Here is a 27,032-nt window from a genome sequence, read left to right on the forward strand (position 1 = left end):
CTTCCAAAACATTGCCTCAGAGGCCCCACAATTCTTTGTTTCTCTGACAAACAAACATGAAGCGTTTAAAGTTAGCATTTGTTATCAGAAAGCCTTTATTGTCAAGACCATCCTCTTTAGTAATTCATTAAGAAAATATTTCACAGTATTCAATTAAATTCATAACTCAAACCTCGTTAGTGTGCCCATCAACTCTACTTTCTTAAAGGCTATTGGTCACTTGAAAAAGAAGTTCAGCAGGTCTATGTTCATCACAAGTTTCCCACTGTATTTGTAATATTGCTTCATGCAATAAAATTACATGGATGAATGATATAAAGTTAATGAATAAGATGTTTGGCACATATTGTAAAGATTAAGAACATTAACTTTCACCAACAAATATACTTGACTATGTAAAGAACAATCTCAGCTAAAGCGCCACATATACAAACCAATTCTATATATTTATTTTATTAACTTTTTTTCCGCTTTCAGGCCCACGGGAAGGGGTGGTACGGGGGTCTCTGGATGTTGTTGGGGGATGGGGGGCGACTGATGGGAGGTATGCTTTTTTCGGGAGGAGGGCTAGATGGGATGGGAGGCATGCTTTCTTCGGGAGGAGGGCTAGATGGGGTGGGAGGCATGCTTTCTTCGGGAGGAGGGCTAGATGGGGTGGGAGGCATGCTTTCTTCAGGAGGAGGGCTAGATGGGGTGGGAGGCATGCTTTCTTTAGGAGGAGGGCTAGATGGGGTGGGAGGCATGGTTTCTTCAGGAGGAGGGCTAGATGGGATGGGAGGCATGGTTTCTTCAGGAGGAGGGCTAGATGGGGTGGGAGGCATGCTTTCTTCGGGAGGAGGGCTAGATGGGATGGGAGGCATGCTTTCTTCGGGAGGAGGGCTAGATGGGATGGGAGGCATGCTTTCTTCGGGAGGAGGGCTAGATGGGGTGGGAGGCATGCTTTCTTCAGGAGGAGGGCTAGATGGGGTGGGAGGCATGCTTTCTTTAGGAGGAGGGCTAGATGGGGTGGGAGGCATGGTTTCTTCAGGAGGAGGGCTAGATGGGGTGGGAGGCATGCTTTCTTCAGGAGGAGGGCTAGATGGGATGGGAGGCATGCTTTCTTCGGGAGGAGGGCTAGATGGGGTGGGAGGCATGCTTTCTTCGGGAGGAGGGCTAGATGGGATGGGAGGCATGCTTTCTTCGGGAGGAGGGCTAGATGGGGTGGGAGGCATGCTTTCTTCGGGAGGAGGGCTAGATGGGGTGGGAGGTATGCTTTCTTCGGGAGGAGGGCTAGATGGGGTGGGAGGTATGCTTTCTTCGGGAGGAGGGCTAGATGGGGTGGGAGGCATGCTTTCTTCAGGAGGAGGGCTAGATGGGGTGGGAGGCATGCTTTCTTCAGGAGGAGGGCTAGATGGGGTGGGAGGTATGCTTTCTTCAGGAGGAGGGCTAGATGGGATGGGAGGCATGCTTTCTTCGGGAGGAGGGCTAGATGGGGTGGGAGGCATGCTTTCTTCAGGAGGAGGGCTAGATGGGGTGGGAGGCATGCTTTCTTTAGGAGGAGGGCTAGATGGGGTGGGAGGCATGGTTTCTTCAGGAGGAGGGCTAGATGGGGTGGGAGGCATGCTTTCTTCAGGAGGAGGGCTAGATGGGGTGGGAGGCATGCTTTCTTCAGGAGGAGGGCTAGATGGGGTGGGAGGCATGCTTTATTCAGGAGGAGGGCTAGATGGGGTGGGAGGCATGCTTTCTTCAGGAGGAGGGCTAGATGGGATGGGAGGCATGCTTTCTTCAGGAGGAGGGCTAGATGGGGTGGGAGGCATGCTTTCTTCAGGAGGAGGGCTAGATGGGGTGGGAGGCATGCTTTCTTCAGGAGGAGGGCTAGATGGGGTAGGAGGCAAGGTTTCTGAGTGGGAAGGGAGAATGCGGGCAGGTGGGTGGAGACTAAGGGGGGGAATGGGTTGGGGTTGTCTTTGTATGGATTTATTTTATTGTATCTAACCCCCCCAGAACAAAAATGGACAAAAAGAAAAAAGTCACACAAATAATTTGCTTCTGAAGAGCAAACAAAGTCTGTTTGAATCTTTGCAATATACAGTGTATTGAACATCAAGAATATGGTTCTTCTTCCATGCTCTTTTTCACAATACATATACACAGCTCAGTCCGGCGATATATTATTTCAGTTACCCACACGCGCTGTAGGTATGCATTTCAAAAGCTCTGGCTCTTGTAGTCTCCTTTGCTCCCTCTATGTAAAAACAATAGCAAAAGTATTGATTCATTCAAAAGTGAATGTGTACATTGTCGGCACTATGTCAACATAACAAAGGAAGCTCTTTTGGTAAAAGAGAGCATGGGTTCATCCCAAAGGACACCTCATTCTCTACATAGGCCCTGGTCTAAAGTTGTGCACTAGTTAAGCAATAGGGTGTCATTTCAGATACAGCCCAGCTCATTTTAAGGGCTGCTGAGGATCTCCACTTGTGGTTAAAAAACATACTGATCATCAGGGACAGTGCTGGAAAGAGAATCAAGATGGTGGTGGCTGATATTGCTACAGATGTAGGATCTTAATTTTAGCCAGTGTGCTGCAGCAGGAAAATAATCCTCCAGCAGTAATCCTGCATCAACAGGATTAATTAATGTTGATCACAGATCTAGAACCAGGCTACAAACAGAACCAGGCTAAACATCTAGCAGCATTGGCACTTCTTTGCCCACTCCACTAAAACTGGGAGGTCTCGGTGAAGGAGATGGCGTCGGTTTTGTCGACGGTGAAGCCGCCGTTGACGTAGGACTTCTTCTCACACTCCTCGTTGTCCAGCGTGGTCCCCAGGGCGAAGGGGTTAGTCACGTCCGAGGTGCCGTCCATCCTCTCCAGCTCCCGCCTGGACAGCTTCTGAACGATGCCGGCTCCGTAAGCATCTCCCAGCACGTTGATCATGGTGCGGAAGCGGTCTCTGAAATGGCGAGTGAACATTGTCTGTTGATAATCAGTTAAAGATACTGTAGACTTTGCAATACGACGTCATCCTACACTGCAGGTAAACTTCCAGTTTACAGTCATCAACAACAACAAAACGTAACCTGCCAAGACCGTCCCTCCTGGGCATTGTTTAAGGGATGGCACAAATTGGTAAGAGAAAGTAGTGGTAGTCTTGGCAGATTTATGTTTTTGTTGTCTTCACTGTGTATGGTGATGTTATATTGCTGAGTCTACCTTTAAAACGTCACACCATTGGATTAATCACTAAAACAAAATTGTCTCGTGGTCCTGTGTAGCTCAGTTGGTAGAGCATGGCGCTTGTAACGCCAGGGTAGTGGGTTCGATCCCCGGGACCACCCATACGTAGAATGTATGCACGCATGACTGTAAGTCGCTTTGGATAAAAGCGTCTGCTAAATGGCATATATTATTATTATTATTACAATATTTCACTCAACAAGGTATTACTCACAGCAGCCAATCCACAGCAATAATTAAAGTGACATCATTTGCTGGTAGTCCAACGGCAGTCAGCACAATCACCATGGTAACAAAACCAGCGTTAGGTACACCGGCGGCTCCGATGCTGGCTACTGTTGCTGTTACACTAAAATCAGAGGAAACAGTCAATTACCCTCATTACAATTTTAATTATTTTATATTATTAGGTCAGTAACGTGATACATGATACTAACATACATACTGCCGTGACATATTTCAACTGATTATGATTGAGCTTCCCGTGTGAAGTCTTGTCAACACAAATACATTTTTCCTTACATCACTCAGTGCCGTACCCATTCTGAAGTCTGAGGCTGCCAAAGACTTTCCGTCTGGTTAGAAATGTGCCATGACACTTTCACCTGCCCAAAATGAGTACATCGAAATACACAATCCCCTGTGGTGTTGTGGACTTGCCTGATAGTGACAATCTGACCCACGTCAAGATCATAGTCGTTGAGCTGGGCAATGAAGATGGCAGCGACAGCCTCGTAGAGAGCTGTACCGTCCATGTTGATGGTGGCGCCCACGGGCAACACGAAGCGGGTGATCCTCTTGTCGATCCGGAGGTTCTCTTCGGCACAGCGGAAGGTGACAGGCAGGGTGGCAGAGCTAGAGGGAGGTAGCATTTAGGTTAAAGAAGGATGGATGGATAATTGGACAGATGGATGGAAGAACGGACAGATGGATGGATTGTATAAATAGATGTATTAAATTAATGGATAAATAAATATGTCAACGTTTACTGCTATTCTTTGCTATATACAACATATTGTATGATCCCCAATAGTGACCGAGACTTACCTGGAAGAGATCATGAGAGCAGTGACCAGTGCCTGAGCCATCCCCAAGGCAAAGGTATACGGGTTCTTCCTCACAATGACAAAGTAGATCAGCGGCAGAAAAACAATAGAATGGATAGCTAGGCTGAGGAGAAAAGTAAAACATTACAAAAAAGTGTTTGATTTTGGCTCACTGTAAGAAATAGCTGACTAATCCCTGGGGGTTAATTAGGGCTCTTTTCCTGGTTATAATAAAAGAATAAACAGGGCTGGGTATCAAAAGGCACCCCGTTCCCTTTATAGTCCACTACTCTTTGACCGCGGCACATAGGCCTCTGGTCAACAGTAGTGCACTATATAGGGAACAGAGTGCTATTTAGGACACACAAGGACAGCGTTCCCCCCCACTAGACTCTGGAGAATCATTTTCCTGTTCACGCAGAAGCATAATTCTGTCCGGAAAATTAACGGTTGGACAGGTGTTTGCTAAAGGCCTCATTATCACATCTGCAGGTTAAGCAGTTTTAAATGTCCTTGGTTCTTATCTGTTTCAGGACAGAGATGACATTTTACAGTATATTTACAAGAATACTGGACCCTAATGCCAGCTATAAATCTACTGTTAGGAGTTGTATGAATAAATTACTAAACAATATCCCCATTTCAAATAGAACTGCAACTAAGTAAACTTATACTCTGTTTTATTATATCTGATTAACAATATGAATTCATAAGTGAGGGATTGTGGAGCCTGAAACAGGGGGTAATAAAATAAATACCATTCCAGCCAGGTTGGAGAAGATTGGTGTTTTTTTTTAAGTAAGCAGAAAGGGTCATTAACCTATGGTTGAACCGACTCAACTTAGCACTGGAATGTTCAGATAAAGACATTGTGTGTGTTCTTAGGTTTTGCATTAGCTGGAACTGTCAGCTAAGTGGTGATGGATAATGGTGAGTGATCAAGAGTTAATTCAGTTATATTGTGTGTCATGCGTCTGCGCTAGTAGGTCGGAATGAACTTTCAAACCTGCTTTGTCTTGGTCGAGAGGAGGAGATTCATTCTAGAACCAATGACGTCATATTTTGTATATAAACTGTTGTTCGTGGTTACATGGCAGCGCGCTCCGAGAATAAATACTATTATCTCATTTTGATAAGACTGGTCTCTGTCTATTTTATACAAATAAGAATCTTACAAATTCTCATAAAATAGACTAAGTGAATTCAATTAATGAAAACATATTGGAATAATGAAATTATACCAACATCTACCAATGTTGTGGAGAGAGAGAATGCTGGTTTAGGCTCACCCACTCAAAACTGTCACCATGTACATGCCCAACTTCCTGAAGATCTCCCAGTCTTCTACCTCGATGATCTTGGCAGCAATGAGGAAGAGTATCCCCACTGGCATATAGCTGTAATAATAACAATGGTTATGTTAATGATATCCACATTTCCACCATCACCTCCTCCACTGGATTAGCATTGAATATTAAAGTACATTCATATAATAACATAGAAAATAGATCATGTGAACTACAAGATTCTAAACATTTGTAGTGTAGCTAAGTGAGATGGAGGGTGAATTTTAAGATAAAAAAAAATGTGTATTAGTAAAGATAGCCTGTAGACTACACTGTACTTATGCCGCGTTCACATGCTAGTCGAAACTAGAAAACACTGGTTGTGTTTCAACCAGTTCGCAAATCGGAAATGTCCATGTTCCGACTAGCACGTGAACTCCGCAATACATACCATATGATAATCTGTGGTGGCCTCATGGTTACATTTATTTATTTCAATTTATTTAACTAGGCAAGTCAGTTAAGAACAAATTCTTATTTTCAAATGACGGCCTAGGAACAGTGGGTTAACTGCCTGTTCAGGGGCAGAACGACAGATTTCGGTTACTAGTCCAACGCTCTAACCACTAGGCTACCCTGCCGCCCCACATACCACATGATAATCTGAACTAGCCTCATGGTGGCCTGTAGTTACGTACCACATGATAATCTGAACTAGCCTCATGGTGGCCTGTAGTTACGTACCACATGATAATCTGAACTAGCCTCATGGTGGCCTGTAGTTACGTACCACATGATAATCTGAACTAGCCTCATGGTGGCCTGTAGTTACGTACCACATGATAATCTGAACTAGCCTCATGGTGGCCTCATTTATAGCATCAAAGAACTCCAGCAGGATGCGTCCTCTTTCACCCATCTTGCCGATGACGAGGCCAAACGCCACACAGAACACGATGAGGCCCAGCACGTTGAGCCCATCAGAATATGACCCAACTATTATATAGTCCTTGGTGATGTTCTACAGAGAGGAGAAATAAGGAAGCAAGTATAAAAATAGAAATAGATTTTGGTCAAAAAATCCACAGGTGAAGTACTGTGTTTCAGTGGGCCGACAGCCATTTTCTTGTGCTTTTTCCTCAGATCACAACATATTGACCCCTGTCCCCACAGTGGCATTATAATGTTCTGCAAGTTGATCTGTGGTCATAGCCATCACACTTGATGTGGGTAGCCATGTGAAAACGCACCAAGGCTCATCTGAAAAAAAAAGACTGACATGGACACATTTTCAAACCACAATAGATTGTGATTGGACAGATAGCCATCGGATGAACTCTAAACAAGTAAGAAAAGAAGACCGGGCTTGCCAGCTTCGATCCTATCAAGTCACAGCTCTTGACACACAGGCGGATAAACAGTAACACCTACCTCTGGGGGGAAAATGGTTGCCATGACAGTGGTAGAGAGAGGAGGGAACATTGTGGTTGTAGTGTTCTCCTTCACTTTAGAGGGTTCCAACTCTTTGCGCGTTGTCTTGTACTGGTTGAATTAAAATAGTAACATTTGACATGGTTACATTTGAATGTAGATCATGTTTTGTCCTCGAAGAGCAGTGCTTGTATAGCCTGCCCCAAGATTTGTTTGCGCTGTCTTGACAATTCTCATCAGAGTTGACAAGGCAGCACAAACAGATCTGGGACCAGGCTAGTGACCGTAAGCTTGAATGTACAAATCAGACAAAGACTCGTACCTGTTGGAAACAAGCCTGCACTATGTTTTCAGGAAACATGTTTCTGTGGATCGAATAGGACAAATGTTGAGATGACAACAATGTGAGCCAAATGTTATTCACTGCATCTCTGACTGATGTAGAATGGGCATTTTATAGAAATTCTATCAAATTAAATATCATATTCATTTATTTGACTGCTAAATTGGTTCGGTTCGGCCACCCCTCCCGCAAACTAACTTTGCCACCGCTGCTGAATATAATTATAGGGGAAACACTGGAAGCTGTCACCTGACAAGATCCAGTAGTGTGTCGACAGTGTTGACGTTTTGTGTGATCTCTGTCCTGTCGATGTCTTCTGCCTTCTGAGAGACACCAGGTTTGATGGTTATCACCAATGCAATACCTGAAAAACATGTTCCCCATCATTCAATAGTCAAATGTCATTCAAAGGGAGTGAGACCAGGCGCTTTTAACTCACCCAAAATGACTGCAATGATGGTGGTGGTTAAGTAATAAACCACAGCCCTCAAACCTATCTTTCCGGAAACATCCGAATCCAGGGCGGCCACTCCTGTGAACACAAACAAGACCTGTTCACCCAAAGGAAGCATGTCTGTCAACAAGTCCTCTCAATGACTAGGACTATTTTAGTTGTCTTTGACTAAGATATCTGTACGCATTCTCTGATGGCCCCCTTCATTAAACATAGTGCAGAGTGACTGAAATAGAGCTGTTGAGATACAATTCATCCCAAGTTACCTGTTATCATGCTGGAGATGATGAGGGGCAGGATGACCAGCTTGAGCATCCGCATCAGGATATCTCCCGGGAATCCAAAATACTGCTTATCGAGGTGGGAAAGGGAGGCATACTCCCTAACCAACACACCAAGGCCTATCCCTGAGAGAAAGAGACAGAGAGAGTTGAACAAGGTTAGTTTACGAAGGTTAGTTCAGTACAAGGTTTGTTCAATACATCACAAGTTTAGTTCCCAGTTCCCACACTACCCATTCACTGAATATGAAGGATTTTCACTGTGGAAATGTAGTGGGAGAGAGGGAGATATAATGCCGACAAAATAAACAACATTGGTTTTTGACCTGCATGCCATGTCAAATTAAAACGTAAGCATCGCTATTATTTAAGAGCTGCCAAGTAGGCTACCACCGTATTATGACTACGTGACTTTCTCGTTTTTAGTTTATGGGCAAGGTGTTACATAACTTTTGCTTTACACAGGGTTTCATGACATGGGTTTAAGGTTGTGACATTGAGAAATACACTGTATGTAACATTTATGGGGTGTAGGGGGGGGGGTTCGCCCATAGATCCACTTCCATCCTCCCCACCCTGTGTGTTATCAAGCCACCATAAAACAACCCTGTGAAAGGTTGGAAAAAGTGGTGACACAGCGAATTGTAACTCAATAGGTTACATCATTCCTAATTCAAAATAAACCCTCTCATGATATACTGTACTGTATAGAAGTTGTTCCACACCGGGTGGCGGCTGTGGTAGTAAAAAAACTAAAATGTTATTTATTTTACCAGGTAAGTTGATAATGGTGGCAAGGTTGTAAGGACTCCATAAGAACAGCCCTTAGCGGTGGTATATTGGCCATATACCACACCTCAGGCCTTATTGCTAAAGTAATTACCATTTTGTGATGCAATTTCTATCTGGTAATTTATGTAAAATAACGTGATTCCTTCAAAATGGTGAATCACAATCTCCACGCCGTTTTCATGGTTTCATTAAAAAGATGAGTCAGCACATTTATTGAGATCTGGGTCTGTATTCACAGAGTATGTGTGCTAGGATCAGTTTTGTATTTTAGATAATAAATAAGAGCATATGGATATGGAGGGGACCTGATCCTAGATCAGCACTCCTATTCAGACTATTTATGAATACAGGGCCAATGGAGAGTAAAATCTTGCAGCATGCCACAATAGGACAGTTATTGGCATATTGGCAAAGCTAAATTACTTGTGTTATGAATTAAACATACAAGACGACATCCAACAATCCCACCTATGTAATAACTTAAGTACAGACCTGGCATGGAAGGGTCTGCCTTGCTACTAGAGAGTAAGCATGGCCAGCAACAGAGGCCACAAGGTGTAGTAGTGAACTTATGTGCACTGTAAAGCAGTTACCGTGATTTTGACAGTAGCTTACAGGCAGCTCTGTGGCAAGTAAAATGATGTATTTCATATTACAGTACACCTACTGTAATACAAATATGGTTTTGAAGCAAGTACTGTGTAAATGCTACTGTAATCGGAATGAATGGATTAATTAATTAAATTCATTGATAAGAGCCGTTTGTATTTCACAGTATTTTACTGTAATTATATGGGATTAGTGCAAGCAGGTTGGCTGCTCAGCAACCTGGTCTCAGAGCATTTTGTATCATTCTGTACATAAATCCGGGACACACCATTTAGTATGACATGTTAAGTTTTGTATGGTATACATTCATTTGTGGAAGTCCATCACCCATTTCGTATTATATATATGTTACGAACTACAATTCAAATTTAGTTAAAGATTTGTAAAATGTACAATGTGTTACGAATTTGCAAATGTATGATATGTTATGAATTAGGTTAGGGAAAGGGTTAGCTAACATGCTAAGTATACTGAACAAAAATAAACACAACCAGCAACAATTTCACTGAGTTACACTTCATATAAGGAAATCAGTCAATTGAAATAGATTCATTATGCCGTAATCTATGGATTTCACATGACTTGGCAGGGGCGAAGCCATGGGTTGGCCTGGGAGGGCATATGCCCTCCCACTGGGGAGCCAGGCCCAGCCAAACAGAATTAGTTTTTCCCCACAAAATGGCTTTATTACAGACAGAAATACTCCTCAGTTTCATTAGCTGTCCATGCTGATCTCAGACAATCTCGCAGGTTAAGAAGCCAGATGTGGCTGTACTGGGCTAGCGTGGTTGCATGTGGTCTGCGGTTGTGAAGCCGGTTGGACGTACTGCTAAATTCTCTAAGACAACGGTGGAGGCGGCTTTTGATAGAAAAATGAACATTACATTCTCTGGCAACAGTTCTGGTGGACATTCCTGCAGTCAGCATGCCAATTGTACTCTCCCTCCAAACTTGGCCTTTTATTGTCCCCAGCACAAGGTGCACCTGTGTAATGATCATGCTGTTTAATCAGCTTCCTGATATGCCACACCTGTCAGGTGGATGGATTATCTTGGCAAAGGAGAAATGCTCACGAACAGGAACGTAAACAAATTTGTGCGCACAATTTTTAGATAAATAAGCTTTTTGTGCATGTGGAACATTTCTGGGATCTTTTATTTCAGCTCATGAAACATGGGACCAACACTTTACATGTTGCGTTTATATTTGTGTTCAGTATAGTTGCAAAGTAGCTAAAAAGTATGAAATAGTTGAAAAGTTGCTAATTAGCTAAAATTATAAAGTTGTCCGTGATGAGATTTGAAAATAGCTCAAACATATACCGCAAAAGTCTAGCAACCTGAAGGTTGCGAGTTCGTATCTCATCATGGACAACTTTATAATTATCATGCTTGAAGTTTGCATTATACACCCATCCTTCCACCCCAACCAACCACCCTCCTTTCATTTTTGCCTTTTCATAGCCATCTGTGTTATATAACTATATAAAAACGTAACATATGGAGTGTCTCGAATTTACGCACAAAATATATGTACAGAATAATAAGAAATGCTCTGAGACCAGGTTGGGCTGCTAGGTAAAGTGCTTCCAATCATTGAAGCATATTAATAAATGTTTGCACTTCTAGAGGCGTTACAAAGGCTTCCAGACAAGCAGCAGCTACATGGCAAAACAGACCAAAAGGAAATGAGAAAATGCTCATTTAAAATACCATGCACCGACTAGGGGTCAAGAGGTTTTTGGCACTCCAACAATAGGGTACGGTACTGTTTTCTGTGGAGTGGAATTACAGTGCCATTCGAAATACAGCAATTATTTTACTGTTAATAATACAAATAATTAACATTAGTTTTCCATTACAGTGTGACATCTGATGGCAGAACTGTGTGTCTGTTTAAGGCATTACATGGTAAACCAACCAAATTACAGACTGACAGAGTGCCCATCTCAGTATGTAATCCAAATGAGGTGTTGACTCTCTGTGGTCACTCAAGATTCCATGACACTTTCTAAAGAATAGAGTTGTTAATGTAAGTAATATTCTGCAATTTTGAGGATGAAATTCATTAACAATAAAGGTTCAATCAAAACATTCAATCTTAGGCGAAGGAGGTGCAAATGAACATTGTTCAGTCTCTTCCAAATGTAATGGTATTGTGAGCTTCCATAGTTTCCCGATGTAGAGCTCTGAAAAAGGTCGTTGGTGGCACTACGTCGTGACAACTTTACTGTCACCAAACACACAAAGGTGGGTAGTACTGGTTTCGTATAGTTAGTACACGTTTTTTTTTGGGGGGGGGGGGTGACAATACCTAAAAAGAGGTGTTGTTCATACGGCACATTCAAAAGAGACCTGGTGTTTGGGAAAGACTGAAACCTCCTACTCTGACTGATGGGGATGAGGAACAAGGTGCACTGCCTATGGACTGTGCAGTCCCTGAACCCGCAGCCCTGGAAATGGCAAACCATGAGCACGTAAGAGAAATTGAGGAGCTTTGAGCCAAGCTGGAGAAACTGATCACCCAACGCGGCTTTGGTCTACAGCGATTTGCTGGTTCTGACGAGGATATACTGTACGTTTTTACACAAGGTATAGTAATGATGTATTATTATCCAGCATTACTATTGCGTATTATTTACTATTCATTATATTATCCCAAAGTCCATCTTAACTTTAAGTACATGTTCATTTTTATTTAAAATTAGGCTAGCATATATTAGCCTAAGTAGACACATTGGATGTATATTATCTTTACATTAGTTTTCAGTTAACCCCCAAAAATGCTCCCAGGTCGTTGCTTCAAATAAGATTTGGTTTTTAGTCCACTTTCCAGATTAAATAACGGAACATTTAAAACAAATTCGCTGCTGTGAATTACAGTACGAATTGCAGTAACAAGAAAACAGGCTACAATAGCAGCTAGGTCATGTCTAGTGCTAGGGCTTAGAGAAGATAGGTAATAACAGTAATGAGCTTTTTTCGTATTCAAATACTCTGGGTCCATCTTTAGATTTGCAAGCTACACCCAGCCGATAGCCTTCTGGCACTTGATTGAGCGGGCAGCAAGATACCAAGTTTATAAGAATCACAAGCACCAATCCATCTGAAACAATTGTTACTCGAAGAAAACCGGGAAGGGACAACTTCATTAAATACTTAAAGAGTACATTATGTGATCTTACTCTAATTGTTAAACATTATTTACTTTTTGTTATGAACCGAATATAAGGACTATTGTACTAAAATGGGTTTCATTACGTTCAGACTGCCATCAATCCACGAGTTCTTCTTGTTTATGAATCATCTGTCTCTGGGTCTGAAGCAGAAGGATTTAGCCCATCGGTTCAGCATTCACCAATCGACAGTGAGCCGGATTATCATCTCTTGGGCCAACTTCCTCCACTGTCTGCTTGGATCCCCAAGGAAACCATCAAAGCCCACCTGCCACCGGAGTTCAAGGACTATCCAGACACCCAGGTAGTGATCGACTGCACTGAACTCCACTGGCAGACACCATCTTCACTACTATTGCAGAGTGAGGTGTTTTCTTCCTACAAGTCACACTGTACCTTTAAGGGCATGTTGGGAATGTCACCACATGGAGCTGTCACTTTTGTGTCACCGTTGTATGCTGGATCTGTGAGTGACAAGGATATCTTCAAGTAGTCTGGAATTATTTCCTGACATGGCCACTATGGTGGATAAGGGCTTTCTCGTAGATGACATTGTTCCGTGCAAGGTCTACCGGCCAGCCTTTCTGTCAAGACGCACACAGATGCCAGCGCATGAGGTTAGAGACCCAATCCATTACCAGGCTGAGAGTGCATGTTGAAAGAATGATCCGCAGAGTAAAGGAGCACAAGCTGTTTGACACAAACCATCTCAGGCAGCATCAACCAATTACTTGCAGTGGCGTGCCTGTTCGTCAACTATCAAAACGGACCTTTAGTCAGAGGATGGGCCAAACCAGTGCAAATGAACATGTGTTTATTTGCTAGCAGCAAAATAATTATTTGTTAATCTACGACATGTATCAATCATTTGTGTTGTAGTGAATATCAGTTTGTGTGGAGCTTGTATTGGCTTTAATTAGGCAATGAGTAACAGGGGTAATAATAATATATGCCATTTAGCAGACGCTTTTATCCAAAGTGGAGGAAAGAAATCAAGTAAACACAGTACAGCCAGAATGCAAGATTGAATACAATGTTAGAGATGTGTAATTGTTTAACTGAATCGTTGAACATTTGCAGAAATATATATTTTTTAAACAAATCTATTCTACTGTAGATTTCTTCACAAGAACATCAATAACTTATTTTTCATAAAACCACTCAACTTGGCACCCATGCAGGGGATCCATTCAGGTGCGAGATAAGACACTTCTGCAAGTAGTGGTAAAAAATAGAAGTGGTCAAACTTCTCTCTTATAGTTTTTGAAACCTGTAGATCTTTAGAAATCCTTTCAACTAGGATGTCCTCCTGTGCACAGATGACAAAGTCACACCAGCTACAACCTGTGAGAAGGAATTGACCTTGCACCTGCCAGTAGTAAGCATGAGATCTCTTCAACTTCAGCTCTCCATTCTGTATCTTCAGGTAAAGGCAGTCAACATAACTTGGTACATTTGGGCACTTGACCTCTAAGAGTCCAAAGTGTAGTCTCACACTGGGATAAAATATGATTCCATCTGGAGAGGATCCTAACCACGGAGCATCTGGGTGCACTACGAAGCCACACGGAAGGAAGTTAACATTCTTCAGTGTGCAGTACTCCTGTACAGCCACTGGCTCCATGGCTAGCCCCCTCTTCATCTCCATGGTCTGCATACCAGATCCCTGTACAGCCACTGGCTCCATGGCTAGCCCCCTCTTCATCTCCATGGTCTGCATACCAGATCCCTGTACAGCCACTGGCTCCATGGCTAGCCCCCTCTTCATCTCCATGGTCTGCATACCAGATCCCTGTACAGCCACTGGCTTCATGGCTAGCCCCCTCTTCATATCCACGGTCTGCATACCAGATCCCTGTACAGCCACTGGCTCCTTGGCTAGCCCCCTCTTCATATCCACGGTCTGCATACCAGATCCCTGTACAGCCACTGGCTCCATGGCTAGCCCCCTCTTCATATCCACGGTCTGCATACCAGATCCCTGTACAGCCACTGGCTCCATGGCTAGCCCCCTCTTCATCTCCATGGTCTGCATACCAGATCCCTGTACAGCCACTGGCTCCATGGCTAGCCCCCTCTTCATCTCCATGGTCTGCATACCAGATCCCTGTACAGCCACTGGCTCCATGGCTAGCCCCCTCTTCATCTCCATGGTCTGCATACCAGATCCCTGTACAGCCACTGGCTCCATGGCTAGCCCCCTCTTCATATCCATGGTCTGCATACCAGATCCCTGTACAGCCACTGGCTCCATGGCTAGCCCCCTCTTCATCTCCATGGTCTGCATACCAGATCCCTTGAACATCTGCTCAGCTAGGTGGTCAGCTGAGGTCTCTCCCCGGACATGGCAAACCTTTCGGAAACGAGAGGATTTTATTCTCATTTTCCTGAGCTGATGCCATTCCGGGCTACTGCTCTGCTCCCTTGTAGCAACCTCGACTTTGTGTGACATCTCATAGGTTGTCTCTAATGCCTTGAGGTGGAACTGCTCCTGATGGCTAAGGACGTAAGCACACTGGGAAGACAGAAACCTGTAGCCATCTAATGGAAGTTTTGGTGGAGAAGGGGCATCGGCAATCATCACAATTTCACGGGTCTTTGGCTGTGGAAGCTGATAGGACAGAACACTGCCGGCTTGCACTGAACCAAAGGCGGACTCAACCAGGGGCACGTCAGCTGACATTTCCATTGTTGTCACAAGAGTGGCAGTAAGTGGAGAAAAGTTGCCATACGTTTCTGAGACGCGGAGAAGGTCAATGTCAGGCATGTATCCATTGAGCGCTTTGTAGAGAGAACTTCTGCAAAACATTTTAAAACCTTAACATCAGGTTGGAGAGACTCCTATGACAAAGACTCATGTAACTTTTCCATAAACAGCACAAGCCCAAAAGTTCAAATAAAATGAATTAAAATATACAGATTTATAGATTTCCCCCCAGTCTTTGTCCCAAACATTTGTCATTACATCGTAGACGCCCTGTTTAGGCTTATCATCTGGATATAAAAACAATCACAAGAAAATGTTTTCTAAAATGTTTCCATTCTAGGAACCTCCAACTTAACTTATTCCATCAGCACACGAGTTAGTAGGTTTACGGAACTCTATCCCATCAAACCGGACCTGGCTTCACACCCTAATTAACAAGGATTTACTGTTACATAGGCTGAATACTTTTCGGGTGCATTTTTTTATGGATATTGATAGACTCACAAGTGTTATTGGCTTGTGCCAACACTGTACTGTGTCTGTGCTGCTTTGAACTGGTGGTGCAGCAAGAATGTTTAGTTGAGAGCAGTGCGCTGTCTGGTAAAGAAGGGCCAGCAGATGATTGCACATAGTGGCTTTGGACCACCATCACTGGTACGGAGTGCTTTATCACCATCTGTGAAGATGAGTGTGATGAAAGACTGAAGTGAGAAACAAGAATGATGCAGCCTATAAATAACAATAACTAAGTAGGGGCTCATTTTAACTAGGGGCACATTTGAACTATACAGGAATAGATTGTGTCTCAGTAAACACAACACCAAACAATGCATCAACAGATCTTTACCAAATAACCTGTTAAATGGGCAATTCTACATTGGGATTGGAACCCATCATTAATATCTATCTACCGATACGATTAAACGTTGACACTGTCTCCAACACATTTTGACCATGATGACAGTGTCTCACAGGAGATGTTTAACATGGTCCCTAGTAGCTATCTATAACCTTTCCCTGCTCTCATGCTGTGCAGCTTTTCACTCTTCCTCATGGACCTGTGACAGGCAGCCCTCACGGTGATCTGCCCTGTCAATGTATCTTTGTTAGATACTGTGTAGAAGACATGAATAAAAAGTATTTTTTAACTAGCAAGCATAACTTAAGCAAGCATAACTTAACCAAGCTAACGAAAATACACACATTCTCAGGTAGATTCTGTCAACGTTACATCATTTTACGAAGTAACTAGCTAGCTACAGTTAATAGTTAAATTAGCTAGCTAATGATTGTAGCTAGCTGACGTTACATCTGTCACTGACTTGGTACTCACCTTCATAGTTGTATATAGGAAGCTACATAGACATCTGGAACCCCTTTTCATTCTTGCTAGCTGGAGTCTCGGAGGCTGATTTAACATTTCGATGTACATCATTAATATTAATTTGAGTCCTGAAGACACCTAGTAAAAAAAACGGCGACAGTGGTAGTAACGTTATATCGTCGATAACATCTAGACTGACCGGATATCGCCACACCGGAAGGAAAGTGTGTTCGATCATGGCATATGCATAAGGCCTATTGGCTCTACTAACTCTCCTCTCCATGGCAACTGTTACAATGTTATTGTAAATGAATGTTTTTTCCAAGAAAGTAAAATAAAAATTGGAATAGGTTATCTATTTGGTCAGGTTTATGGGTTTACATTCTGAAAATACCCACTGTGCACACCCTGGTTGAATCAACGTTGTTCCCACGTAATTTCAATTAAATTACATTGAACCAACGTGGAATAGACGTTGAATTGACATATGTCCCCAGTGGCTAACTGCATAAGCAGAAATTGCATTATTCTTGTGGAGGGCCCTTCAAAAGCAGCATTCATCATGTAATGGTTTGACAGCCTTTAAAACACAATACTGCCACTGAGCCAAAGTCCATTTAGTCCATAAAATCATAAATGTCCAACCAAGCAAACACAACAAAATGGTTACAGGGCAGGACAATTCAGTGACAGACCCTAAAAATCAGTGGGCTGTTTTTTCCAAAACAACGGGTCGCAGGCTGCGTCAGAAGGCAGTGTGAAATTGTGCGGTACGGTGGGCAGGACCAAGTTTGGGAAACCCTGCTATATGCAATCCTTGGTACGTCCCTAACTTAAACCCTAAACTTAACACCTATCCTTATCATAACCTTAACCATTTTTTGAATCCTTCGGGGACGTCCCAAGGATTCAAAATTGCAAGGACTGATGCAGAATAACTGACTGACTGAAGGAGCCAGTGCAGTGGGTCAGTTCACTCTAGTTCTGTTTGACTGGGGCAGTGAGACATGCTCTGGGAGGCAGCACAGCATACAACAGTGCAGGGAACCCTGTCTCTGTAGGAGAGTGGGCATCAGCGTAGCAGTGGCAGAGACTGCTGTGCACATCCATATAATGAACAGTCACACAGAAACAAACATTATGACCAGCCACAGTCACACACACATTGTTCGCATCCATCTTTGAACATCCTCACAGCTGCATGCACACACACGCAGCATGCACAAGGCAACATTATGCACACACAACAAATACACCCATGCATGCACATTACTACTCCCATAGGGCGGTGCATAGCGTCGTTTGGCCGGGCTAGGCCATCATTGTAAATAAGAATTTGTTCTTAACCGACTTGCCTAGTTAAATAAAAGGTTAAATCTTTTTTCTTTTTTTACAATTCTCATCAGCCAGTCCCCCAGCCCTACACATCCTTATAGGACCAAGACAGGCTTCTGGATGACTCAAAGCCTGGACTGCAGCAGTGGAAAACATCAGGAGAGATTAAAATTGTGTCAAAATAGACAAAAAGGAGAGAGGGAGTGGGAAAAGGGGGAGGGTGCACTGACAGAGCAAGGAGAGAGAGCGGAGACAGACAGGCAGCTACGCGGGAGTGTGTGACATCAAGCAGGGCTTCTTCACACTAAGCCGAGCGCAGACAATAGGGTTAGGGGGGCTTCACTTTCACTTACCTAACAGCACCGACACAATGGTCGCAATCAGCAACCAGTTCCTCTTCAGTAAGCCTTTGAGGTCCCAGCCCCTGTGTTCTTTCATCTTGTCCACTGGCGGCGGCTTCCTTTAGCCCCCACAATAGATGGCACAATGGAAGTCGGACACAAAAGGATCCACGTATTGGGCGGCCAGCTGACAGATGTAAGCAGGCAGTAGAGGCTAGTAGCTGTATACACTCCAGCTATAACTACCTAAACAGAAGATGCAGCTCTCTCGCGTGGCCGTCAGTTGTTTCTGATGGAGAGGGAGAAAAATGCCTCCTGCGTGTGTCGCTCTGTGTGTGTGAGGCAGAAAGTATGTGACAGAGAATGAGATCGATCAGCAGGTTTTTACCCGTAAGGGTTACCTCCAACCCACCACCATTCCACACACACACCCCGTCCCTCCCTCACAGACACACGAAGGGCTCCATTCCCAGAATACACTGCCACCTACTGTGTCTTTAGACACCTAATCATTACTCTAACACCGAAAGGCATTCTACAAGAATATATAACTTGTAAAAACACAATAAAACGACAAATTAACAGTTATTTACAATTACCAAGTTCATTATTTTACAATAAAAATAAACATTCTGTATTTCACAGGTATACTGTATACTGAAGAATGTTATGAAATGATAAGGACAGAAGAATGTTTAGAAATTGGTTATGTTCTAAATGTTTAATTAGAACAGCATTAACTAATCCAAATTACAGTTTTTTTATACAGAATTCTTAGATGTTCAATACATTACATTTAATAATTCCAAAATGAATTTTTAGAACTATAATATTTATAAAATCTATCAACAAAACTGATTTTAAAAAACTTAGAATGCATGAATTAAAATCCTATCACCCCATATAAACCTGGGTGCTAGTCTGTCCACTGTGGGGCTGTTGTGGACTATGCTCTATTCGACTGAGTATGCTCCCCACCTCACTACGGGAGAATCTGCTGCCTCCGATGCCTTCAGAGGAGTGACTTTCTGAGGAGGCGTTAGGCTGCCTGTGATCTTCACTTCAGTGGGGTTACTCATGGTCAGCGGAGGGCTGGACTATCGGTGGGGGTCTGGACAGTAGATGGTCTTCCATGGGACTGGACTGTGGAGCGGCTGTTTGTGGGGATCTTCTCCCCCGCTGCGGTGTCCGTCAGGGACATTTGTCCAAATCTGCAGAACAAGCAACCGTATCACACATAAAAGCAATCAATATGAATCCACAATAACAAATATGAAAAGCTGACAGTCAGCGGAGCAACCAGGTGCATTATTGCGCATGAAAGAATAGTGAAGACATGAGACATTCAGCTCCCCTGTTTTTCTCTTAGGGACAATACAATTATCCTACCTAGAATAGCCTATAACACCACAATGCAATGAATAATTGCATTATTGTTTTCAAGCGAGTTTCAACATAGCCCAAATATTTATAATTTATATTTTAAAATGTATGATATTTTGTGTCAGAAACACAACCAGTCACAATATATTCCTCTGATTATGCTACTTCAAAAGTATCCTGTAGGCATGCGCACGTTCGTCCAAAATATACTTCCAGCGACCATAAAATGGCTTGACGTTAAAAAGGTTGGATGGAAACCTGGTTATGTGAGTAACTTTGCAAGTAATTTTGGATTAAAAAAATGTCACGACAACATGGGAAATCATGCAATTTCGCCTGAAGTTGAGTATATTGTGATAAACTGCAGGCCACACTACTGTCGAACTGCTTTGCTTTATCTTGGCCAGGTCGCAATTGTAAATGAGAACTTGTTCTCAACTTGCCTACCTGGTTAAATAAAGGCGAAATAAATAAATAAATAAAAATTGCCTAGAGAGTTTTCAGCTATACTTTTCGTGGCTGTTTATTTACCACCACAGACAGATGCTGGAACTAAGACCACACTCAGTCAGCTGTATAAGGAAATAGGCAAACAGGAAATCACTCACCCAGAGGCGGCGCTCCTAGTGGCCCGAGACTTTAATGCAGGGAAACTTAAATCAGTTCTACCAAATCTCTATCAACATGTTAAATGTGCAACCAGAGGGAAAAAAATTCTCGATCACCTGTACTCCACACACAGAGACGCGTACAAAGCTCTCCCTCGCCCTCCATTTGGTAAATCCAACCACAACTCTATCCTCCTGATTCCTGCTTACAAGCTAAAATTAAAGCAGGAAGCACCAGTGACTCAGTCTATAAAAAAATGGTCAGATGAAGCAGATGCTAAACTGCAGGACTGCTTTGCTATCACAGACTGGAACATGTTCCGGGATTCTTCCGATGACATTGAGGAATACACCACATCCGTCACTGGTTTTATCAATAAATGCATTGAGGACGTCGTCCCCACAGTGCCTGTACGTATATACACCAAACAGAAGCCATGGATTACAGGCAACATTCGCACTGAGATAAAGGGTAGAGCTTCCGCTTTCAAGGTGCGGGACTCTAACCCGGAAGCTCCAGTATGATTCAATCTTAGCCCTGTATTGACACTTTGCCTGTTTGATGGTTCGTCGCAGGGCATAGCGGGATTTCTTGTAAGCTTCCGGGTGTGGCAGGGCTTGCAAACTATTACAGACTACAAAGGGAAGCACAGCCACGAGCTGCCCAGTGACACGAGCCTACCAGACGAGCTAAATCTCTTCTATGCTCGCTTTGAGGCAAGCAACACTGAGGCATGCATGAGAGCATCAGCTGTTCCGGACGACTGTGTGATCATGCTCTCTGTAGCCGACGTGGTCAACATACACAAGGCTGCGGGGCCAGACGGATTACCAGGACATGTGCTCCGGGCATGTGCTGACCAACTGGCAGGTGTCTTTACTGACAATTTCAACATGTCCCTGATTGAGTCTGTAATACCAATATGCTTCAAGCAGACCACCATAGTCCCTGTGCCCAAGAACTCAAAGGCAACCTGCCTAAATGACTACAGACCCGTAGCACTCAAGTCCGTAGCCATGAAGTGCTTTGAAAGGCTGGTAATGGCTCACATCAACACTATTATCCCAGAAACCCTAGACCCACTCCAATTTGCATACCGCCCAAACAGATCCAAAGATGATGCAATCTCTATTGATCTCCACACGGCCCTTTCCCACCTGGACAAAAGGAACACCTATGTGAGAATGCTGTTCATTGACTACAGCTCAGCGTTCAACACCATAGTACCCTCAAAGCTCATCACCAAGCTAAGGATCCTGGGACTAAACACCTCCCTCTGCAACTGGATCCTGGACTTCCTGACAGGCCACCCCCCAGGTGGTGAGGGTAGGTAGCAACACATCTGCCAAGCTGATCCTCAACACTGGAACTCCCCAGGGGTGCGTGCTCAGTCCCCTCCTGTACTCCCTGTTCACTCATGACTGCATGGCCAGGCAGACTCCAACATCATCATTAAGTTTGCTGACAACACAACAGTGGTAGGCCTGATCACCGACAACGACGAGACAGCCTATAGGGAGGTCAGAGACCTGGCCGGGTGGTGCCAAAATAACAACCTATCCCTCAACATAACCAAGACTAAGGAGATGATTGTAGTCCACATGAATATGGACTACAGCACCGAGCTCGTCCCCATTCTCATCGACGGGGCTGTAGTGGAGCAGGTTGAAAGCTTCAAATTCCTTGGTGTTCACATCAACAACAAACTAGAATGGTCCAAACACACCAAGACAGTCGTGAAGAGGGCACGACAAAGACTATTTGGCCCTGAGATCCTGTTCCACTGCTGGAAACTGCATCAAAAGATTTGGCGTACATCACTGGGGGTCCTCCAGGAGATCCTCAAAGACCCCAAAGGTTCCACTGCTGCAACATCGATAAGACTCCTGAACATCCTGTGTATTCCCCCCGGTTGCATCACTGCTCTCTGTTCATCATATATGCATAGCAATCATGCACTTCAGAGAGTAGTGCATACGGCCCAGTACATCACTGTACATACTACCTCAATAAGCCTGTTAACAAATTTGTTTCCAGTTTTTACTGGTTCATTTTACACTGCCAAATCTGGACACACGGCAAAGTGCTCTGCCATCCAGGACCTTTTTTCTCACACGTTAGGCGGTGTCAGACCTGGAAGGACCCTTTGATTTGAATTTAAAAAGGTTAAATGTCAAAGACCCCTTGAGCCACCATGAGGATCCAGTCATCAGACTAGTTCTGCTCTACTAACGCATACATACGGACCAGCGGTACTGCTTCTTGAGTGCCAAGTCTAGTCGTGGACAAAAAGGCTTCATCGCGGAAGTTAGAGTCATGATCCAGTTTTTCCACCCCTGGTTTTATGCTGATAAAATTTAGGGAGTCCCCTTGTTAAAAAGCCAATGAATGCAAATGATGCAAAATCTACAATGAACATGTAATCAATATGACAAATTTAGAGGTTACAGTTCAAACATTTGGGACTAGAAATGTCCTTGTTTTTGCATTTGTGTCCATTTAACATAAAATTGATCACCAGTGTAGATGTCATGTTTTGTCATTTTTATCTTGTCTTGTCCCTGCTTCCCATTCTACGTTTCCCTCTGCTGGTCATCTTATATGCATAGTTCACTTTAACTTACCTGTTATCCTTTCCCCATTAGAGTCTATGTTCCGTTCCTGTCCTGTCGGTTCCTTGTCATACTACCTCAGAAATTGGTCTGTCTGGAGTGCCTTCCCGAGGCAAACCAGTGCTCCCGTCACGAGTGAAAGTTGTGTTTTTTGTTTGTATTTACTTTACTGGATTAAAGACTCTGTTTTAAGTCGCTTTTGGGTCCTCTTTCACCTGCATGACAGAAGGAATCTGCATTGTGTCCCACCACCCAGACACCAAACACTCAGGTTTTTTTACACTTCTGCTACTTCCTGGCCTCTCCAGAACCTGTTCATCATATATGCATAGTCACTTTAACGATACCTACATGCTATCTACATACTACAGAACTCAATAAGCCTGTCTAACAGGAAGTGTTTAATGTCTGCCATCCCTTCCTCTTCAGATCTGGACTCTCTCACTGCGTGAGTTCTGGACATTTTGCCAGAGCTCATCTGTAAGCGGAGGGCTACAGGTGAGTGAACGTCTCTCCATCAAGATCCTGCCTTTGTCGGTCCATCTACGCAAGACCGGTTTGTCTTCTAGTGAGTGGAACGAGCCGGCGCTGCTCGCTCGTTTTCTGGAGGGACTCCACGCAGTGGTTAAGGATGAGATTCTCTCCGGGAGGTTCCTTCAGATGTGGACTCTTTGATTGCTCTCGCCATCCGCATAGAACGACGGTAGATCTTCGTCACCGGGCTCGTGGAAGAGAGCTCGCATCAACGGTGTTTCCCTTGCTCGCAACCATCTCCCTCCTCTTTTCTCTTTTTACTGTTGTTTTATTTACTTACGGAGGGCTACACAGTCTCTCCATCACCTGTTTTTTCTCCACACCATTGGTTAGAGCCTGTAAGGGTTGTTTAAGCATTTCACTGACATTCCTTTCAAGGTTTACGCCCACCTTAGATTGTCATCTTCCCAGTATCAGATTTGAGACACTACCTTTAACCCTCACAGTATCTGGTAAAATGAGACTATTTCTTTTTTGATTTGTTTACACCTGTTGTTTTTATTGGTATGTCATAATCCTTCTATTAAGGTTAAATAAGTTTCTTGTCTGATGAACTTCAGAGGAGTGCCGGAGGAATATCATGATCTGAACGTGCACTCCCTTCCTCCTCAGGTCGTATGATTGTAGTATTGATCTCCTTCCGGGGACCTTGATGCTCCTTTCAATAAAAATGTAGGGTTCTTTTTTTATTCTGCTGAATGACATGAGGATCATCAGCCTTCGAGATTCTGGTGCTTTACTAAGTTGGACCTTCTGCTTACCACGTGCGCTGACAAACGGCGTTTAACAAAAATAATCTGTTTTTCATTAGTTAATGATCATGCTGAACATCTTTGTTTTTGTATGCGATATCCTACCCGAGATTCATGTTAGTATCTGCAAATTGTCTTGTAAAGTCTGGAGCGCACGTGCCAATATCAGAGATTGGGCAGGTCATGTCGAGTTATACATACGGACCAGCGTTGCTGACAGACTTCTCAGCGTGGGAGCTTCTTGTTTTAGTTTCTGTCTGTTGTGCATTTGTTTTAGTTTCTGTCGTTTGGACAGACCATAAGAACCTTGAGTACATCCGTTCTGCCAAACGACTTAATGCCCGTCAAGCTCGTTGGGCGTTGTTTTTTCGCTCGTTTCGAGTTGTGATTTCTTACCGTCCGGGTAGCAAGAACACCAAGCCTGATGCCTTATCCCGTCTGTTTAGTTCTTCTGTGGCTTCTACTGATCCCGAGGGGATTCTTCCTTATGGGCGTGTTGTCGGGTTAACAGTCGAGGGTTCGAGCACTCACGCACAAGTTGTCCTAGTAAACACTCGTCTGGCTTTCCGATTTCAGTTAGCTGGTCATCTGTTGGCAGGGATCAACAAAATGGAGTCGTGGTCAGCTTTTCCGAAAGTTTGGAGGGCAAGAACACCAAGGGCTTAGTCTGGTTCTTCTGTGGCTTCTATATGCATGGGCGTGTTGTCGGGTTAACAGTCTGGGGAATTGAAAGACAGGTTAACAATGTAATCCTTTTCGTTCCTGTTTCCACTCGTCTGGCTGTTCTTCAGTTTTCCAGCTGGTCATCCCGGTGTTGGCACTCTTGCGCCAACTCAGGAGCGTGACATCGGACTGATAAAATTTGCCGGTCGGGAGTCTTGTTGGTCTCAGACCGGTCTGCCTTTGTTACTGTGATTCCTTAGGTTCTCTAAATTTCATTCCCCCGCTAAACTTCCTTCCGCTAAGGAGACGGCACAAATCAATGAATGCAAATGAATCAGACAGAAAATCACAGTTTTGGAGGGAGTTCTGTCGTTTGATTGGTGCGTCCTCAGTCTCTCTTCCGGGTTTCATGAATGCAGCCAAAATGGACTTGCAGCCTTTCTTTCAAAACCCTGCGTCTTGGGCAGAACAAAAATAATTTTCCTTCGTCTGCCCATCAAGTCTGGGTTACCAGCCTCCTCTGTTCTCATCCCAAATCCCTTAGCGTTTGAGTTTGAGCGCACCATAGGTCTGCACTTTTTATGAGAGCCGCTCAGGATTAAGAGTAGGTATTGTTGCGGCCAGAGAGTGTGGCTTTCCACAGTTCAAACATTTGGGATCACTTCTTCCGCGACAGTCCAAATGTCCTTGTTTTTGAAAGGTAAAAGATCACATGCGTTCTCGGGGTCCATTGGAAACGGTCCTAACGTGCTGGACCGTTAAAATTGATCACAAATACAGTGTCATTTATTAGATGTTTCCCTCTGCTGGTCTTATTAGGTTCTTTCCCTCTTTCTATCCCTCTCTCTCCCCTCCCTCTCTCACTCTCTCGCTCTCTCTTCTCTCTATCGTTCCGTTCCTGCTCCCAGCTGTTCCTATTCCCTAATCAATCATTTAGTCTTCCCCCCTGTTCCCGATCCTTTCCCCTGATTAGAGTCCCTATTTCTTCCTTTGTGTTCCGTTCCTTCCTGTCGGTTCTTGTCTAGAATTCACCGTGCTGTGTTTGTGTTCGCCCTGTCGTGTCGTGTTTTCCTCAGATGCTGCGTGGTGAGCAGGTGTCTGAGTCTGTCTGGTTCAAGTGCCTTCCCGAGGCAACCTGCTGTTCACCTGCTGTTCAAGATCGAGTCCTCGTCAGTTGTGTTTTTGTTTGGTGCTTCCCATTCTATTCGTTTCCTCTGCTGGTCTTATTAGGTTCTTTCCTCTTTCTATCCCTCTCTCTCCCCCTCCCATTCTCACTCTCTGCTCTCTCTTCTCTCTATCGTTCCGTTCCTGCTCCCAGCTGTTCCTATTCCCCTAATCAATCATTTAGTCTTCCCACACACCTGTTCCCGATCCTTTCCCCTGATTAGAGTCCCTATTTCTTCCTTTGTGTTCCGTTCCTGTCCTGTCGGTTCCTTGTCTAGAATTCACCGTGCTGTGTTTGTGTATCGCCCTGTCGTGTCGTGTTTTCCTCATGTCTGACAGTAGACATTGTTAGATGTTCCAGTTAAATGACTAATGATTAAATTTTTTTATGGAATAATGTTGTAAATGACTAATGATTTTTTTATGGAATAGGCGTACAGAGGCCCATTATCAGCAACCATCACTCATGTGTTCTAATTGCGCGTTGTGTTATCTAATCAAAGTTTATCATTTTAAATTGATCGTTAGAAAACCCTTTTGCAATTATTTTAGTATAGCTGAAAACTGTTGTTCTGATTAAAGAAGCAATAAAACTGGCCTTCTTTAGACTAGTTCAGTATCTGGAGCATCAGCATTTGTGGGTTTGACTACAGGCTCAAAATGGCCAGAAACAAAGACTTTCTTCTGTAACTCATCAGTCTATTCTTGTTCTGAGAAATGAAGGCTATTCCATGAGATAAATTGACAAGAAACTGAAGATCTCATACAATGCTGTGTAATACTCCTTTCACAGAACACGCAAACTGGCTCTAACCAGAATAGAAAGGAGTGGGAGGCCCCGGTGCACAACTGAGCAAGACAAGTACATTGGAGTGTCTAGTTTGAGAAACAGACACCTCACAAGTCCTCAATTGGCAGCTTCATTAAATAGTGCCCGCAAAACACCTGTCTCAACATCAACAGTGAAGAGG

General features: G+C 43.7%; 1 protein-coding gene and 1 long non-coding RNA gene across 3 annotated transcripts; both read right to left on the reverse strand.

The window, feature by feature from the left end:
* Positions 1–77: 77 nt before the first annotated feature.
* LOC124014095 (excitatory amino acid transporter 3-like) lies at positions 78–18,734 on the reverse strand. 2 transcript variants are annotated; one of them, XM_046328803.1, is made up of 12 exons: positions 18,357–18,730; positions 8,047–8,187; positions 7,766–7,858; positions 7,576–7,690; positions 7,306–7,348; positions 6,984–7,094; positions 6,389–6,573; positions 5,556–5,663; positions 4,268–4,390; positions 3,881–4,075; positions 3,435–3,569; positions 78–2,936 (listed from the first exon to the last, which is right to left on the reverse strand). In XM_046328803.1, exons 1-12 carry the CDS (start codon positions 18,439–18,441, stop codon positions 2,702–2,704), a joined length of 1,569 nt encoding a protein of 522 aa, XP_046184759.1. In that variant the 5' UTR covers positions 18,442–18,730; the 3' UTR covers positions 78–2,701. The 2 variants fall into 2 exon arrangements, with proteins under 2 accessions (XP_046184759.1, XP_046184760.1); XM_046328804.1 differs by lacking the exon at positions 4,268–4,390 and having other exon boundaries at positions 18,357–18,734.
* Positions 15,256–18,154, reverse strand: LOC124014099. The gene is made up of 3 exons (XR_006834963.1): positions 16,678–18,154; positions 15,849–16,020; positions 15,256–15,771 (listed from the first exon to the last, which is right to left on the reverse strand). It is a non-coding gene; the product is annotated as an uncharacterized LOC124014099 (long non-coding RNA).
* Positions 18,735–27,032: the final 8,298 nt, after the last annotated feature.

Source organism: Oncorhynchus gorbuscha, linkage group LG25 (assembly GCF_021184085.1).
Source record: "Oncorhynchus gorbuscha isolate QuinsamMale2020 ecotype Even-year linkage group LG25, OgorEven_v1.0, whole genome shotgun sequence".
NCBI lineage: Eukaryota > Metazoa > Chordata > Actinopteri > Salmoniformes > Salmonidae > Oncorhynchus > Oncorhynchus gorbuscha.